Source organism: Lepidochelys kempii, chromosome 3 (genome assembly GCF_965140265.1).
Source record: "Lepidochelys kempii isolate rLepKem1 chromosome 3, rLepKem1.hap2, whole genome shotgun sequence".
NCBI classification, from domain to species: Eukaryota; Metazoa; Chordata; order Testudines; family Cheloniidae; genus Lepidochelys; species Lepidochelys kempii.
Window position 1 is genome coordinate 208,110,809 of NC_133258.1, and position 17,855 is coordinate 208,128,663.

Genomic DNA, 17,855 nt, shown 5'->3' on the forward strand with positions numbered 1-17,855 from the left:
AGAAGGAAGAACTGTGATTTTAGTTAAGACAAAAGGGAACTCAAAGCATTCAAGAGTCTAATTAATTCTAATTTCCCATTAGAAAAGAGCTAAATAGCTGTCATTCCTAGTTCAAAAGCAACACAGAGTCAAACATGCGAATACATCCAATGCTGCTAAGCTAGCCAGAGATCCCATCTCTCACATGCTCCCAGTAAAAGGCAGTTTCCCAGCCTCTTGCAGTGTTTCTCTAAAGAGCAAACCGCAGCCATCACTTCATGGGGACACCTAGTGGGGGAGCACAACACTACTGCCATGAAACCATGGGGAGGGGGTATCGTCTCCAAGAGCACTCAAGGTAGGGAAGGGCGAAATTCTGGCACTTACTGACATCAAAGGCGTAGAGAACATTGCAGGCTCCCTCAGTGTCGTTACGGCCTCCCCATATGTAGATGGTATCGTCAATCAGCACAGCTGAGTGCCCATACCTCATATAGGGCACCTCCCTCACGTGGTCCCGGCTGTTTGTCCACACTGGTGGCAGCTTGGTCCAGCGTAGAGACACTGAAAGCAGAAGCCCCAGATTGTTACTTTGCTGGCTTGCCCAGTTCACACCAGGTGTCAGGCTGCCACATAAGTGAACCCACGGAGTGAGCATGCATATATGTGGATAGAACCACTTGCAGTTATTCTGCAGCTCATTGTGGGGGTACTCTGGTAAGCAAGTAAAAAGCCTTAATTGAATTTGAACAGCAGTAGCTACAGATAACACTAATATGAAATCCTCTGTAGATACTGGTGGGTCTGCTGGCCCACCAGGGAGTATCCGAGGACACTGCAGAGAAGCTGAGCGATTTCTCTGCATCAGATTTCATCACACAGGGTGTCAGAGGAGACAGCTACTCCAGCCAATTCTATTCAGGTAATAGACGCGTGACACTATCAGACAGATGTCAGAGAGTAAGGTCTGGAGAGACTAATCAGTTGAAGAACAGCATAGCCCCTCGAATCAGATGGTATATTCAAGGATTCTGAAGGAATTTAAGAATGAAGTTACTGTACCTACGTTTAGCGGAGTTCCTTGGAATTTTACCTGTTACTGAGGCTAGATTCACTGGTCTATTAGGTGAAATTATTAGATATAGAATTACCATGAGCAGCAAGAGGGGGAGAGAAGTGACATGACAACATATGGAGACCACAATTCTTTAGATAAGTCAAGGCTAGAGACATTTGTAAGGAACCTCAGATGGACCCAACAAAACTAGGTGAACGGGCAGCATAAAATTCACTGAAGGCAAATGCAAGGTAATAGTCATTGGAAGGAATAATTTGAACTACTCTTGGACATTACTGGTTCTAAGTTGTGGGTCAATCAAAATCTCTATGCTATGTGCAACAACCAGAAGAGCAGACAAGATGTCAGGATGCATAAGGAATGAAACAGAAAGTAACAGATTATAATGCCACCATATAAATCAATGCCACAGCCTACCATCTCCTAGCATACTGTTTTCAGTTCTGTTCTCAGTGGAGGGGAGGTTAGACATTGATAAGGAAAGTGATTAGAGACACAAACACTTTCACATGAAGAGAGATTCCTAAGATTGGGATTGTTTAGAAAGGAAGCAAATAATGTACAAGATGTGACAACATCCAAAACAACAAATGGCATAGGAAAAAGGAAACCAGGCGCTGCTATCTACCTTTTCATAATAAGAGGAAAACAAGGGGACGTTCAGTGAAATTGAAAGGCAACAAAGCAATATATTTAGAAAATTGCTACAAGGAAATATTTTTACATAGCACCCACTTAGCCTGTGGCACTCATTGCCACAAGGGGTCATTGAGGTCAAGAGCTGAGCAGGAGTTAAAAAACCAGACACGTATATGAATAATGAAAACATCCATATTCCATTAGACAGGATAAAAGGGTTTGGATTTTTATATAGAAAGGGTTAAGAACCCTCTTGCTTCAGGGCTGTGTGTTTTATAGGGGAGAAGACTGCAATTCACGAGGATCAGTGCTCTCCAAGCTGAGCACCAGTGGTGTGCACGTCTCATATTTGACCTGCATACTGCAGCTACCGTCAAGAGAAATGAGAGTTTGACAATATAACCTGATAACTGAGGCATGGGAATTCCAGCCTCTGCCAGCCCACGGCAGCCGCAAGGATGGAGCGCTCTTACCTGCATTAAATACGTGGACATCAATCTGCCGCAGAGTCTCATAGTCTTCACCAGAACAATACCCGCCAAAGGAATATACTTTATGGCCAACAGCCACAGCAGCGTGGTTCACTCTCCGAGGCCCACCTTCCAAGTGCACAGTCCACCGTAACATTCCCTTCTGTGAATGATCTATCCTTCAAAGCTAGAGGGCGCTACAGCCTCATGCCCATAGGGCTGGGCTGAAGCCATTTAATTCTGCAACAGAGACAGAATGCAATGCTCAGAAGATAGATCCCCACTCTCCATGTCTCTCCATCCTCTGTGTATGCCCGCTACGAAGGAAACACTTCTCTCAAGCCAACAGCTTTCCCACTGGAGAAGATTTTAAATATCTGTTTAGAACATGCATACAAAGGGTCTTCCCACCCTTGCTTGGTATGGGGGTATTTGTGACTACGTCGGCTGTATCTACTTTGAGGGGATCTTAAAGGGAGCCTGCAGGCCAGCTGCTTCTGGAAAAAGGAACCTGGGGCAGGATGGGGCTATTTCAGACACTACAGAATGTGGCAAAAGCAGGACAGTTCATCATGTCAGCCTCAGTGACACCAGGGGTCTAGATAGCTCAGGGGATGCAGAACCTTTCCTCTGTGGTCCCTAGTCCAAAACCAGGATACCAACCAACGTGAGGTCTCCCACAAGTACCGGGCCCAATCCACAATATGTGCTGGATGGTTCCTCTAAAGATTACATTGCCCAAGGAAGTAACAGTGCATGCTGGTGGCAAAGTTTATTTCCCCGACTTCCTCCTCTTAGTCAGTGCATCTTGAAGCCTGCCCAGAACAGACTACATGCCTCTGTCACTACAGCACCTTCTTCCCCTTACCCAAAGCACACAGAGTGAGTAGCACAGTATGTACAAATTAACTGCAGTAAAAAAAAAAGTCACCAAGAGGCAGAAAATGTAAAGAACTAAGCCCTTAACTCCACCACACGATGCAGTGTGGATTGTTCATAACCTCTTGGGCTCACAAGGTGTTTTAAGCTATGTATTTGCCAGACTGGCAGCCCCTTCCCTCTCCTGATCACAGTGCAGTGGGAGAGACTCAAGGAGCAGAGAAGCCCCATGGGAGGTCCTTGCTCAACCTGTATTGGGAATTTCTGATGGTATCTTTTGATTAGCTCATATTTTCACTCACACTGAGCCCAAGGCTACAATGGGGAAAAGGAAGGCAGGGGAGGAAGAGAGAATTACAAATAGCATTTACTTCCCTCTCCAACCAGCCTGGTACTCACTGCTAGGAGAACCACAGTAAGTTAAAGCAGCAGCCCATGGCCCTTCTACAACAAGTCAGAGCATGCTATGAATTTGTACAGCACACGTCAGAAGTGTTTGGCAAACCCCCAAGAAGCGCACACAGAGACAATTTTTCCATTCACTTTATTTTCTTCCTCTTCAAATTGAGCAAATGCACCAGCTCTTGCATTTATATGGTCCCCACCACCATCATAGGCGAGTATCACATAGTTTATTCTCAACACCCCATGAAGTAGGAAAGTGGAACTATCCTCTGTTTTATGACCAGGGAATGGAGGCTCTGGGAAAGCTGTTTAACCTTTTTAAGTCACAGGTGGTGTGTGGCAGTTTGAGGATTGAAACAGGCTAGGTTTCCAACTTCAGCCACTTTTGTAGCCCTGTTTAATAGTGACTAGAAACCCTACTTCCACCTCATTCTGTCTTAACAAAAGCGAGGCAGAAGGGACTCTGCTTGAGGGTGACTTTTGAAGTTTGACAAGAGAAAGCATAGAAAGTTTCAGCCACAAGATGTTTTCAGAAAGTTTGAACAGTAATACATTGGAAACTGCTCCATAACCTTAAGCACAGTGGGAGCTAACAGTCAGCTATTACACAAAGGCACGAGAATGCTACACAAGAAAAGCAAGAAGAGCAATAACCACCACCATTAAATTAACACCAATAGTAGTTAGAGACTTTAGCCATTTTTCTCTTCCGGTTATTGCTGGTAACTTGGCCCTCCACAAGTTAATAAGCCAACAGAATTCACTCCAGAGTATTTCCCCAGCAGAGCAGCAGTCTGAGAACTAGTTCTCCACCTGAACCCAAGCTGTAGGCAACACTCCAAGCCATAGGCAACACTCCAAGCCATTTCTGGAACAATTCCAAACTTCACCTACATCAACAGTTTTTCTTCTCACCAGCCAACTCCCATTGTATAAGCTCCCCACAAAAGCTACAGAACATCCCTCAGGGAGCTGTCATGGTGACTGCTAGGGTCACCGTTAGACTAGTTGGTGATTTCAAGTCTAGACATTCAACAGTCACAGAGCTGAGAGTGGCTTAGCCCACTTCCTAGGGGACTGAAGCCATGTCACAATTGGATTGACCTTATTAGAAGCCAAGGATTTAACAGGTCAGTTGCTGCAGGACATGCACCCATAACCATCTTGTGCCTGGCTAAAGAGAGAAAGCCTCATGTCTCCCTGCTGCTGGGAGCAGGCTCTTGCATCTCTCTCAGCTAAGCAGAAGAAAGGTGGGAAAAGATAAGTTCCAAAAGCAGGGAAATCTGAATTCTCCCATTGGATATTATAGCCCGGTTGACATGCAAGGCAGGGACCCACTTATTAGCAGCAAACATGTAAACCTCCTCTCCTGAGGTACTCATAACACCTTCGGAACGTTCTCCTTGCAACTGGATCCGAACTGGGCTGAGGTTGGACAGGTTGAACAGATTCAATGGAGCCATCTGAGTTAGCCGAGTACATGGGGATGGGGAACACACTTTCTGCTTTAAGAACTCTTTGGCTCCCCCCCCCGACCCATCACCAAAGCAGCTGTTTCAAGCTTCTCAGTCAGTTGGTAGCCTCCTAAACAATGTGACTCTTCCTCATTGAAAGTATTAAAAGAGTAAAGTCTGTGTTCGCACTTATGCGGAGACATGCTGTCCGGTGCTGTAGAAAGGAGAGCCTCAGACTCAACCGTCTCTGGTTTCAGTAATCTGGTGATAATTTCATGGGAGAGCACAGTGAATGCTTTCACACAGCCCAAAATCTTAAGAAAACAACTGTGAGCTGAGCTGCTACAGTTAAACCAGGATATGCCAGCAGGCAGGATTCGGTGCAAAAGCACACCCACGGTTAAGTGAAAAAGGAAGAGAAGCACCTGTCACTTTAATCTTGTGGTACAGATACATTAACGCCCCACCCCCAACACATCCCCATGGCAGAGAGTCAGAGCCCTGGTCAACTCACTAGGGGCAGGGCCAGCTCCAGGCCCCAGCTTTCCAAGCAGGTGCTTGGGGCGGCATTTTGAATGGGGCGGCAGGCCGTGTCCCGCGGTGGCAATTCAGGGGCAGCTCCGCCGCTCTTCCCGCCGCAGCGGCTTTCGGCGGCAGCTCCACCACCGTTGCGGCAGCGGCAATTCGGTGGTGACTGCTTGGGGTGGCAAAATTGGTAGAGCCACCCCTGACTGGGGGATTCGCACGACGGGGCTCCAGATAGCAGCGTAGACATTCCCACTCAGGCTGCAGCCCAGGCTTTGAAACCCACTGAGGTTTCAAAGACTGGGCTCCAGACTGAGCCTGAATGTCTACACTGCTATTTTCAGCCCTTCAGCACAAGTCAGCCAACCCAGGCTCTGAGACTTGCTGCCAATGGGGGGCGGGTAGATGGACCTTAGTTATGCTTCTGCGCAAAGAGGCTCCGCCTCACAGATTTCTCCTTTTTTCCTTTAAAAAGTAAGGTAAATGCAAGAGGGGTAGATAACCTAGACACACAAGCCTGCCACAGCACATGTGCTGCAGCCAAGAATGTATGAAAAGTATGCCCTTACAGAGACCATATTAGGCTGCAAGTGAAGCTACTGAACTCTCCTCAGCCTGCCTGACACATTGTACAGTAGCAAAGGCAGAAAGAGGATGGCTTCTGGAGCTGCATTTGACAGCGCAGTATGTTCTCCATACACCCACAGCCCTAAAGCTTGTTGTTTTGTTAAGCACAGCTGATTGGTAATGGATTCTTAAAGCCATATTAAGCAGTAAGCACCAATCTACAGCATTTGTTAATTCTTTATCCCTTACAAGGCCATAGCAAGTCTTGCTGTTGCTTGTAAAGTTTTATATTTTGTCAGGTTTGTTAATCATTCAACATACAGTTGCACTTTGAACCTTTTTGAATAATGAAACATATGGCATTTTAAAAGTGGGTTCTATTGCAGACACAGAAGCTTTCAGTAGAAGAACATTTTCAGTCTTTTAGAGGACTGATGATTCCAGCAAATTGCAGTTGCATTTTCTGGCACATGAATTTAAAAAAAGTTTGCGTAGTGGGTGGTGGTTGGGAGGATTCTGTCCTAGACAGACCCAATCAGGGAGTAGAATTAGGCCACTACAAACTGCTTTTGAAAATCCCACCTACACTATTTATATGTGAAGCCCTAACTCATCCTGATGCAAGTTTCAAGTCACACAGGACAAAGTTTTCAAACACATCCCTAAAAAGTAGAGACCTACATCAAAGCAAAGTCAATAAGAGTTGGGTGTTCATCACCTTTGAAAAGAAATCAGGCCTTTTGGATTACGTGACTAACTTTAGGCACCCATATTTGAAAGTGTTCATCTAAGTTTGTAACAAAAATATAATAACTATTAACACACAATATGAATGACAATGAAACATTATCTGTACTTTATATCTTTACAAACAGAACCAAGCGTACATATCATGGTTAAGTATTAATTCATTTTCAAGCCTCTCACCTCTTTACATGTCCATTTCTATTAAATACAAGATCTTTTCAAGACCTCAACATAGAAGATTAAACAATTATACTGTTAGCAATACACAACATGGCTTCTAATTTGCATAATCAACATTCATAAAAGTACAATGAAGAGCAAGGAATGAACCAGGGGATTATCTCCACTCTCACCTTCACCTCCAGGCCAGCCAAAGAGCTGTTGCAAAACCCATCTTCCTTTTCTTCCACTGTCTCCATCACTCCCTTCTAGATCCCTCAGTGGCTGCCTGTCTTTTGCCACACTGTATTCAAACTGCTTGGCCTCCCCTTCCATGTGGGGCATAACCTCATCCCTTCCTCTCATTACCTACTCCTCCCTTGATCTCCTCCACCTGCTCTCTGCTTCCCTACCTTCTTTTATGCTTGAACCTCTAATATTTCTTGTCCTCCAAGCATCCTCTTTCACCTCATATGCCTCCTTAAAACCCACTTCTCGTGTGCTGCCTCCCATCCAGATCCCCCTCACCATCTTTTATCTGACTGGCTCTCCTCCCCATATAGCCTACGCATGGGAATCAAATTCAGTGGTTTGGAGCAGGCACTTGGCCTCTCATAGGTTTGCACATGTAGCAGCAAACTTCACAGGTACCTGTTACTTCATGGGTAATATTGCAATAAAGAGGGGCCAAGGTAAAGTTCCATTTCTAAGTTTTAGTTTCTAGTATTAAGTTACTAGTTAAAATATTTTAGTTAGGAATAATATTTATACCACCTTTCAAGAGATTTTCTAAGTCATTCAGATTCCACTGTTCCTGTGAAGGTATTTCACATGAAGGAATAAGTTCACAATCTTAATATTAATAAAAAAAATTCTCAGACATATAGCTTTAAGTGTTAAGAATTTTTCAGAGAGCATTAAGAGGTCACAATTTCTAACTTTCACTAAACCTTCTCTTTCATATTTTGTTAGGGTTGAATCACTTTTTGGTCATTTGAATTGCTTAGACACAGTACACCATCATCACTCCACAGTTTAACAGATTCCCTGTCTTTGGGAGGGAGAAACATTGACTGGATGCCATTGCAATGAATGCTTGGTTTCTTTATGGTGTTGGATCATATTAAAGAAATTCTGTATTAAAATCACAAATGACTGATTCCCCATAGTTTAAATTCCAGGGTATTAATAATTAAGAGGTCTCTTGGTTTTTGGTACTGTTTCTCTCCCTCTATGTGTGAAACTTGCAAGCTGCTAATTGTATTAGTTCATTCTAAGACAGAGTCTGTTCTCAAAGCAATACTCTGTAACAACAGAAACAGCACCCAGAGACTCCCTGCATTCTTCTTGCTCTGTTAACAATTGTGATTAAAATAGAGATAGAGGATGTATGTGGATGGATGCTTGGTGAGGATAATAACTGAATGATCAGGGAGGTGCCAGCCTAAGAATCCAGTGTCCATCAGCTGAAGAAGGCCTGAAGTGGAAATAACGAGAGGACTCCCAGAGGGCAGACTGGAATCCACTCAACAGCCTCAAGAATGGGAGAACCAAAGAACAAGATAACATCTGGCAGCACGAAGCCATCAGGAATGTGCCATCTGCTGATTGATTCAGCAACAGCATGATGAAGCAATTCCCAGACTGGCATCGGAAGAAATTCCTATAAAAATGGACTCTAGAAAGTGAGAACTTTGGGGTCTGATTCTGCAAACCAACTTCCAGGAGCATCAGATGACCATCTGACAAGACCCTGCTCCCTCCTCACGTCTAGGCCACCTGGCCAGTGGCTTGGCATGAGCAACTCTAAGGCTGGTAACTATGACAACAACCTTGCAGAACCTGTGCGTGTGTCTGTATGAATGAATGAGTGAATAAATATGAAATTGAATGGAATGTTATAGCTATAACTAACTGCTTACTATAATTCTTTCTGTATTCACAATAAATGTGGCATTTTGCCTTTTCCCCTTTAGTAAGATCCTGCTGGTTTTCATTTTATTGGTAGAACAATGGAAATACCTGGCTAAGGAGACGTATATCAAAAACACCTGCCCATAAGTTTTCCAAAATGTACAGAATTATATACAGACTTCCTCGGGGATCTTTCATTAGAGACTGGCAGCAAAACAATTAGCAGTATGAAACTTCTTCCACGTGGACATATTGACAGCTATTTACTTTAAAGATGAGACAACTAAGAAGGTACATAGAAGATCTAGAAAAATTAATGGTATAGATAAGGTAGATCAGGCTATTCTATTTGCCCTATTCTTCCACTCTAATACAACTGTGAAGTTAAAAGGTCGCAAATTCAAAACTGAGCAAAGGAAATACTTTTCCACACAGTGCAAGTTAATTTTCTGGCAGTGAGCTCCACTAGCTATCACTGAGGCCAAAAGCTTAGGAGGATTCAAAAATGGATTAACTTTTGTATAGCTAATGAGACTATCCTGAATTACAACACTAAGGATTAAACAAGGATAAAGTTTGGAAGGCATACCAGCCCTGGAGCATCAGGGCTTAAACCAGTCACTCACTGCCAAGAGGTCAGATACTTTCCTATGAGCAGGTTATTCCATAAACTGCTACTGCAGCACTCCTTTCCTCTTCCTCTGAAGCTCCTCACACTGACCACTGGTGGTGTCCTACCACAGAGTGATAATGATCTGATTCGGCATGGCAATTAAAATGTTCTGTGTAATTTAAGCTCTCCTTGGTCATATTCCTAGTTCTTTGTAAGGGACAAGGAGATTAATTCAAAAGAGTTAATAAAAGATTAGTAAGAATGAACTGCTGGTATTTAATGAAAATGCACAAAATCCTTCTTCTGTCCCACAGAAGCTCTTTGGAGCTGACACACTGGCCACATAGGTTTTACTTTAATTGCTGAAGGGATACAAGTGTTAGTTATTTGATGCAAGAGTAGCAAGGGGCAGCCCAATGACAGTATGCAAAGAGCCCATCATCACCGCCAGGGTGGCAGGTGGGCATGGCACTCAGCCATAATGGAAGTTTCTCTAAGGACAATCAGCAGAGAAAATGATAGTATTTAGATACTCATCATTGAGAAGAATGGAGAAGAATGGGACAACTCACTCCTGAGAGCCAGTAACATTTAGATAGTAACTTGTGACTAGAAGGGTTACAAGATTCCACTCCCCCCCAAAGAAAAGCTACATTCTGTAGAAAATAAGAGTCTTTAATCCTTAGAATACAGAACGTGTATAGCTATTTCTACCATCCCTGACTATAGAGCTGTTTAAAGCATATGCATAACTCAGAGAACCAGTCCTCAATCAAGTTGTGACAGCCTAGCAAAGTTGTGTGTCCTTGCACAGGACTACAATTACAGCTATAAATTACATCAGAAAAGTATGTTCTGAAACAGCAATAGCTATTTGACCAAATTGGTCACAATTAGCCCATGCACCAGTTCTCAAGTTTGACTCTATAAAACTGGTGTTATTAGGAGTGAAGAAAAATGGCTGCACTTTTTGCAAAAATAAGAAATTTCATGTTTTCATTGCTGGAATGAGAGCATGCTGCTGAGCTGGCTCGCCAACCTGTGCGCCAAGGAAATGGATGCTAAAGCCATTTCTAGCAAGTGCTCAGATTTGTCTGATTGCACCGATCCAGCTCTTCCCCCCTTAATCCCCAAACCAGATGGGAAGACCCAGCAAGAAGCAGTCTGGATTTCCCAAGCCCTACCCTGCTAAGGACTCCCCAAGCAGCAGGGAATCTGCACCGGCTGTCTCTGTTAAAGTGCCTGGAGGAGAGAAAGTCCCTACCGTGCTACTGCCTTAGTCCTCAGCACTCCGTGTCCCGAGATGTGCCAGCCACAAGGTTTAATAGCACTTAAAATAGCCCCAGCCAGCTTGAAGCAGTCCATATAGACTGTTCTATTTCAGGCACATCCAACTTACAGTTAGATCCAGCCACAGAGTAATCCAGCTTCTACACTCGCTCCTGACATTTACGCACTGCTTTGGCTATTTGTTCCAAGGCAGCAGGAAAGACAGGGTCTGTGTCTACATAAGTGTATTTACTGGCTTTTCAGCACAAACCCAGTTACACTAGATTTGGTTACAATGGTACTGCTAAACAGCCACTAAATTTGCTAACACAAATACAAGCCTTGAGGCTTGTTCAAGACACCAAGTACCTCTTGAAGCTCATCACTTCAGAGAGCAGAAACTCACCCAGGTTTACCTTCAGGCAGATATCAGCACTGCCCCTGTTTATATCTCATTTCCCATCTCCTGCCATTATTCTGTTTAGCTTTTGTGCCAGATAATATCAATTCCCATGATGCTTCTTTCTTCGCTTTGTCCCACAAATGCATCTGCACTTTCTTCCAGGATCCCCTTATGCCTAGAACGTCTTCCAACTTTCCACATCACACAAATTCCCTCTCCCCAAAAACCCAGTTCTTCCCCAGTCTCTGCAGCACAGTCACTCTCTCACACCAACTTAAGATCTACATAAGTAGACCTCAAACAGAGGACACACACAAGGTGCACCCTGGGAAAACAAGCAGCCTCATTCACCATTTTATGCAAACCTCCCTTCCTCCCACCTGAAGTCCTCTCTCCCTGTATCATGTCATGTCACACTTCATCCCGATTGTCAAATCTTCAGGAGAGACTATTTCCTTATTCTCTGTAAGACACAACGCATGCCTAAAAATGTTGCTACAACAAAGGTCACCACATAACCTTTGGGTCACCTTACCTGGGCTAGAGAAGCGACAGCAGGAGATTTAAAAACAAGTATTTTAGTTGGATTAACTTCAACTTGGATGAAAGATTTCAGCAGCTAATACTGGGTACACACCTCGCCACACCCTCTGCAGGCAGATCATCCAAGTATCTCCAGACAGCATCATCTTGTGATCTGGACAAAGTACTGGGAGCCTGAAGATGCTGAGTTCCAAATCACAGCTCTGACAGTGATTCCCTGAGAGCCCTTGGGCACGTCCCTTCTTCTCTGCATCCATTTTCCCTTCTATAAAATGGAACAATACTGACCTTCCCCATGGAGTGGGGGCTGAGAGAGTTAATGGTTATGAAGTGCTTTCGGGATTAGTACTAAAGTTACAGTTATACCAGTATCCCCTGAATAATGACCACAGACATTACGCCATCTCCACAGCCTCCTGAACAGATACCGAACCTCCTGCACAATGCAGGCTACACCCCAGCTTTTCTGCCCATCTCATTACAAACTTCCCTATGTAATTCCTTCCCTTTTCCAGTATCTCCAGCAACCATCAGAAGAGGTTACCACATAGAGGACATAAGTCCCCTCCCCCAGATTCCCAGGATACCCCATGAAGTCTTATTTGCTGTTTGTTCAGAGCTCTCAGGGAATCTCTGAGGGCAGCTGTGACATACAAAAGATACTCAGGACTCCCAAAGAAACCTGCTATAAACAGAAATCATGATACCACACAAGGCAACTGAACTGCTCTGGAGGAAAAAAACCACCTCTCTCAAACCAAAGACATGTCTAACCAGAGTGACTAGAAGTGAGGGTTTGCCAAACACCTGTTCAATCTCAGTGCACCCCATTCACCTCCCAAAACCTCACTAAATCCATAATTATAACTCACTCCCCTACACACAACTAGTACTTAGCAACATATAGAGAAACAGGATCACTAGGTCTCGCTGCGGGGGCTTCCCCACTCAGCCTGAGTGAGAGGATCCAACTGGAAAAATTAATCACAGAACCCCAGTGAAGACATCCGGGCAACAGTGAGGTGGGGAGCAGGGGAGGTTGCACTTAATCCCCCGGGATTCATCAGAATTGAGTTTTTTGTGGAGGTGGGGGGCGATTTTATTTGATGTTTCAGGTCACTGACACTAAAACATTTCAACGAGTGTCTGATCATAATAAGGTACATACTTATACCTAACAACATTTAGCAGCACATTGTATATTGACCATACATTATTTTATTTTAATCACCACCCTTTCCCTTCCCCCTCACCACCAAGCCGTTTAAACATAACCTTTATGTGATACATGTGTATCTTTAACCACTGATATTAACTTTATTGGGATGCTGAATATTTCTAGAAGGGGAGGTGTTTCAGGAGCTAGAAAATATAGGAAATTAGAGGAAGGGTGGAATGCAATTCAGTTGTTGTGATCTGTTGTTCCTATAAACAAACTGATTACACTAGAATGTTATTAGTGCAAATGCTGGACTATCACCTGGAAAGAGACCTGAAATTATCAGCTACCACAGAGTCTTTGCAGAAAGTTTTCTATCAGTAGCCTGGCAGAGGCCAAAGGTCAGGATGGGGTCTTACTGCAAGATAGCAGCAACCACGTGCTTTTAGAGTGGAAAGTAAATCCCTCAGCATTGGGTAGGCCCTGCCATGAAGAGAAACCCCCACAACCTCCCTACATGGTGACTAATACATCTGCCACACAAGCTCAGGAAGCTATTCTGAGAAGGCTAGACTCAGATGTTCATGGAGTTTTCCATATAAGCCTTATGTCAGTCCACCCCATGGGGGCCAGTGCAGGACCGGTCCCTATGGAAGTATGTACTTAGTCCTAGTTTTAAGTGATGGGGTTACCTCCACTTTCCTTAGGAGACTGTTCTCCAGTCAGATACATCTCAGACTTGTCTATACTTACGGCTAGATCGGCACTTCTGCAACCGATGCAGTGGTGTCGATTTAGCAGATCAGGTGAAGACCCACTAAGTCAATGGCAGAGTGCTCTCCCATCAACTCCTGTACTTCAGCTCCTGGAGAAGAGTAAGGTAAGTCAGCGGGAGAGCGTCTCCCATACAGCAGTGTCTACACCATGCTGTGTGTAAGTCGACCTAAGTTACATCAACTTCAGTTGTGTAACTTACGTAACTGAAGTAGTGTAACTTAGGTCGATTTACAGCTGTAGTGTAGAACAGCCCTCACTCTCCAGAAGTCTTTCCTGAGATTCAGCCCACATTTGTTTCTTGAGATTCAATCCACATTGCCAGGAACAAGCAACCTGCTAGGAGCCTATGACATATACTACCTTGCCTATGAGATGTCTGTGTAAGGACAGACTGAGGACCCTTCTGGATGCCTCTGAAAGTGGGAGCCATCAAAGATGAAGAAAGATGTTTAGTTTGGAAGAGAGGAGATTAAGGGGGAGACATGAAATACTTGAAAGGCTGACATGGGGGAAAAAGAAAAAAAAGATGGAGAAAAGCTGTTCTCTCTTGCCACAGAGGGCAAGACAAGAAGCAATGGGTTCAAACAGATTTAGATTAAATCTCAGAAAACACTAACTGTAAGAACAGACTGCCTAGGGAGATTGTGGAAGCTCCATCCCTGGAGGTTTTCAAAAGGAGGCTGGAGCCATCTGTCTTGGAAGGTTTAGACACAACAACTCCAGCACCTTGGCAGCGGGCTAGACTAGAGTAGATGACCCTGGCAGTCCTTTCTAACCCTACGATTCTAAGAACAGAAATTCAAGTTAAATAGTAATTTCTTGGCTCTGCCCTTTCAGATAAAGCTCCACTAGAAGGGGTGAAGAGGAACATTATGTCCCGGTGTGGCAGCAATGTGTGTTTTCCATTAGGGAAGAGGAAGGTAATACCTTGCCCCACCCCCCAAGTCCTGTTGCTACAAGAGGCCCAGCTACTGGGGTCCACCAAGTTTTGTTACAAACCGTACAAAAGAGCTTCCATAAGCACCAATCAGAAGACCTTTCAATCCATTTGCCAAGGCACATGCACTTCTCATTTCAGGACAGGGCACACAGCGAGGAGACACTGACCTCCACTGAGGCACATATTAAGAATTTATGATCCAGGAGATAAATACTGACCGAGGTGAAGTGAAGAACAAACCTTGGTAACAGAAACTGAAATGAAAGGCCGATCCCCATGAGTTACAGGCATTTTGAATGTCTCCATCAGAAACACCAGTGTCACCATCACAGCCATGGATTTCAGAAGTGGGACGATTTTCCCTCTGAAACCAACAGGAAAGACGAAGTCAGAGGGTCTGGGCACTTGCTGAAGCCAGCCATGGAAGTCAAATTGGATTCTTTCATTGTCAAGAAACAAAACCCCAGGCCACACCTTTACCCTACAGAGGGTCATCAAATAAGTAAAACCCACGAACTGGAGAGAGAGGTTTATCCATTCTAGTAACTAAGGACGCAATTTTCAGAAATACCCAAGTGACCAAGGAGCACAAGACCCTGAAACTAAACACAATCACTTAGGGGCTTTTGAAAATAAGTCACTCCCTATGGGCATCATTTACATAGACTTGTGTTTAATTTTCCAACCCAGACCTCTATAGGCCCTTCTCAGGTTAGATACCACGTATGAGATGAGCCACTTCCCCAGACCAGCTCCTACTGCCCACCGGACAAGCTCACCATTCCCTGCCACACCATAACCTCTGCCACACACCCACCAGCCATTACCATGCCCCAAGGCCAGGCATACCAATGTTTGCTGCCATCACCAAGAGCCCAGTGACAAGCTACATCAGAATGGAGAACGAAAGCTGCTCCAGAGCAATCCAGCCTGCCTGGCACTACACAGACACTTGCTCTGCTCTGAATTGCAATGCAGCAGACACATGGCACAGAGGAACCGGCTCTCTGCCTGCCCCTCTCCTGCAGCAAGGCACCAGCTCTCCACCCCAATCCCCCAAGGGCCACCCGCCCCACGCAGGGCACCGGCTCCCCTCCCCCCCAGGGCACCTGCCCCTCCCCCGGGAACTGGCTCCCCGCCCGCCCGCCCCAGGGCACTGGCTCCCCGCCCGCCCGCCCCCCCCAGGGCACCTGCCCCCCCCAGGGCACTGGCTCCCTGCCCCCCCGCCCCCCCAGGGCACCTGCCCCCCCCAGGGAACTGGCTCCCTGCCTGCCCGCCCCCCCCACAGGGCACCTGCCCCCCCCAAGGAACTGGCTCCCTGCCTGCCCGCCCCCCCCAAAGGGCACTGGCTCCCCGCCTGCCCCCCCCACAGGGCACCTGCCCCCCCACACAGGGCACTGGCTCCCCGCCTGCCGTCCCCACAGGGCACCAGGACACTGGCTCCCCCACAGACATACACAGGGCACCGGCTCCCCGCCCGCCCGCCCCCCCAGGGCACCTGCCCCCCCCAGGGCACTGGCTCCCCGCCTGCCCGCCCCCCCCACAGGGCACCTGCCCCCCCCACAGGGCACTGGCTCCCCGCCTGCCCCCCCCCACAGGGCACCTGCCCCCCCCACAGGGCACTGGCTCCCCGCCTGCCCCCCCCCACAGGGCACCTGCCCCCCCCACAGGGCACTGGCTCCCCGCCTGCCCCCCCCACAGGGCGCCTGCCCCCCCCCCCAGGACACTGGCTCCCCCACAGACATACACAGGGCACCGGCTCCCCGCCCGCCCGCCCCCCCAGGGCACCTGCCCCCCCCAGGGCACTGGCTCCCCGCCTGCCCGCCCCCCCCACAGGGCACCTGCCCCCCCCCAGGGCACTGGCTCCCCGCCTGCCCCCCCCACAGGGCGCCTGCCCCCCCCCCCAGGACACTGGCTCCCCCACAGACATACACAGGGCACCGGCTCCCCGTCCGCCCGACACCTTCTCCCTCAGCGCTCACACCCAGCGGGCACCAGCTCCTCCCAGCCCCGCCCCGCCCCGCCCCCACTCTACCTGCCGGGCCGGCGCGGCCCGCGACGCACGGGGGCGGGGCTGCTTCGCGCGGCTCCGGTTTAACGGCCGAGCTGCCACCTGCCAAGAGCCAGCAGCACCGCACGCAGGGGCTCGGGCCTAGTGCGCGTGCGCAGAGCGCACGCCGCGCGGCAGCCTGGGACTTGTAGTCCCGTGAGCCGCCCTCCCTGCGAGTGTGGGGGAGAGAGAGCGAGCTCGGTAGAGGGTCCTCCCCCGCTCGGCTCAGTGCAGGCTGCCCCCCCACTGCTCCTCCCCTGCTCCCACCCCGCTAATGCATCTGCCCCCCAGCCCTACCCCCCACCCCACCGTATGCCCCTCCCCTCACTTCCCCCAGTCCCACCCCATTCATCCCGCCACCAATGCCCCCTTCCTCCCCTCGACTTTACGCACAGTATCTTCCAGCGTACTGCCCCATACGCCGGCCCACCTCCTCCTGTGCCCACACTTGGCACCCCCCCCATACACCACACTGTCCTCCCACCCCCCCCCCCCCACGCCCTCGGACATGCACAACATTGCACAGGGTTAGGAAGAGGACTGGATACTTTTTTACTGGTGAGATTACAAGTGTGGTTGACAAAGGTTTACTGTGACGACATAATATATTTATTTTTCTGTATGGCATATGATTTAATACCACATGATATTCTGATTAAAAAATCAGTGTTACACAACTCAGTGTAGCACCTGTTTAATGGGTTAAATACAGACCAAAAGATCTCCAAAAAGTAATTGTAAACAGGGAATCAGCATCCAATGGTGTGTTTCTAGTGCGAACCCAGGGGGGTCTGTTCTTGTCTCTGTGCTAGTTAATGTCTGTGTCAATGATTTAGAAGAAAATAAATAAAATAAATAAATAAAAGCATTTCCGGTAAAGTTTGCACATAACAAAAATGGTGAAGAGGTAAATAATGTTAAGGACAGGCTGGTTCTATGTAGTGATCTGGGTAGCTTAATGAGCTGTGCTCACTTGAACAACTCAAGATTTAGTACAGCTAAACACAAGGTCATACAGTTAGGAACAATGACTGTAGGTCATAGAATATCAGGGTTGGAAGGGACCTCAGGAGGTCATCTAGTCCAACCCCCTGCTCAAAGCAGGACCAGTCCCCAATTTTTGCCCCAGATCCCTAAAGGGCCCCCCTCAAGAATTGAATGCACAACCCTGGGTTTAGCAGGCCAATGCTCAAACCACTGAACTATCCCTCCCCCCAAAGGTCACCCTTACAGAGTAGGGGACCATATCCTGGGGTGACTCAGAAAAGGACACAAAGATCATAGT

General features: G+C 47.1%; 1 protein-coding gene across 5 annotated transcripts in view; it reads right to left on the minus strand.

Moving 5' to 3' along the window:
• The window catches only part of KLHDC3 (kelch domain containing 3), a 35,255-nt gene extending 18,560 nt beyond the window's left edge, over positions 1 to 16,695 (minus strand). Inside the window, exons 1-3 of one of the 5 annotated variants that reach the window (XM_073339876.1) lie at positions 16,556 to 16,695; positions 14,739 to 14,884; positions 367 to 543 (exon numbers count right to left, since the gene is read on the minus strand). In XM_073339876.1, coding sequence (XP_073195977.1) covers positions 367 to 543; positions 14,739 to 14,856 — 295 coding nt within the window. In that variant the 5' untranslated portion in view covers positions 14,857 to 14,884; positions 16,556 to 16,695. Of the gene's footprint in view, positions 1 to 366; positions 544 to 2,169; positions 2,407 to 14,738; positions 14,885 to 16,452; positions 16,503 to 16,555 lie in introns of those variants that run through there. The other 4 variants (XM_073339873.1, XM_073339874.1, XM_073339871.1 and 1 more) reach the window with 4 other exon arrangements.
• Between the last annotated feature and the right edge of the window lie 1,160 nt (positions 16,696 to 17,855).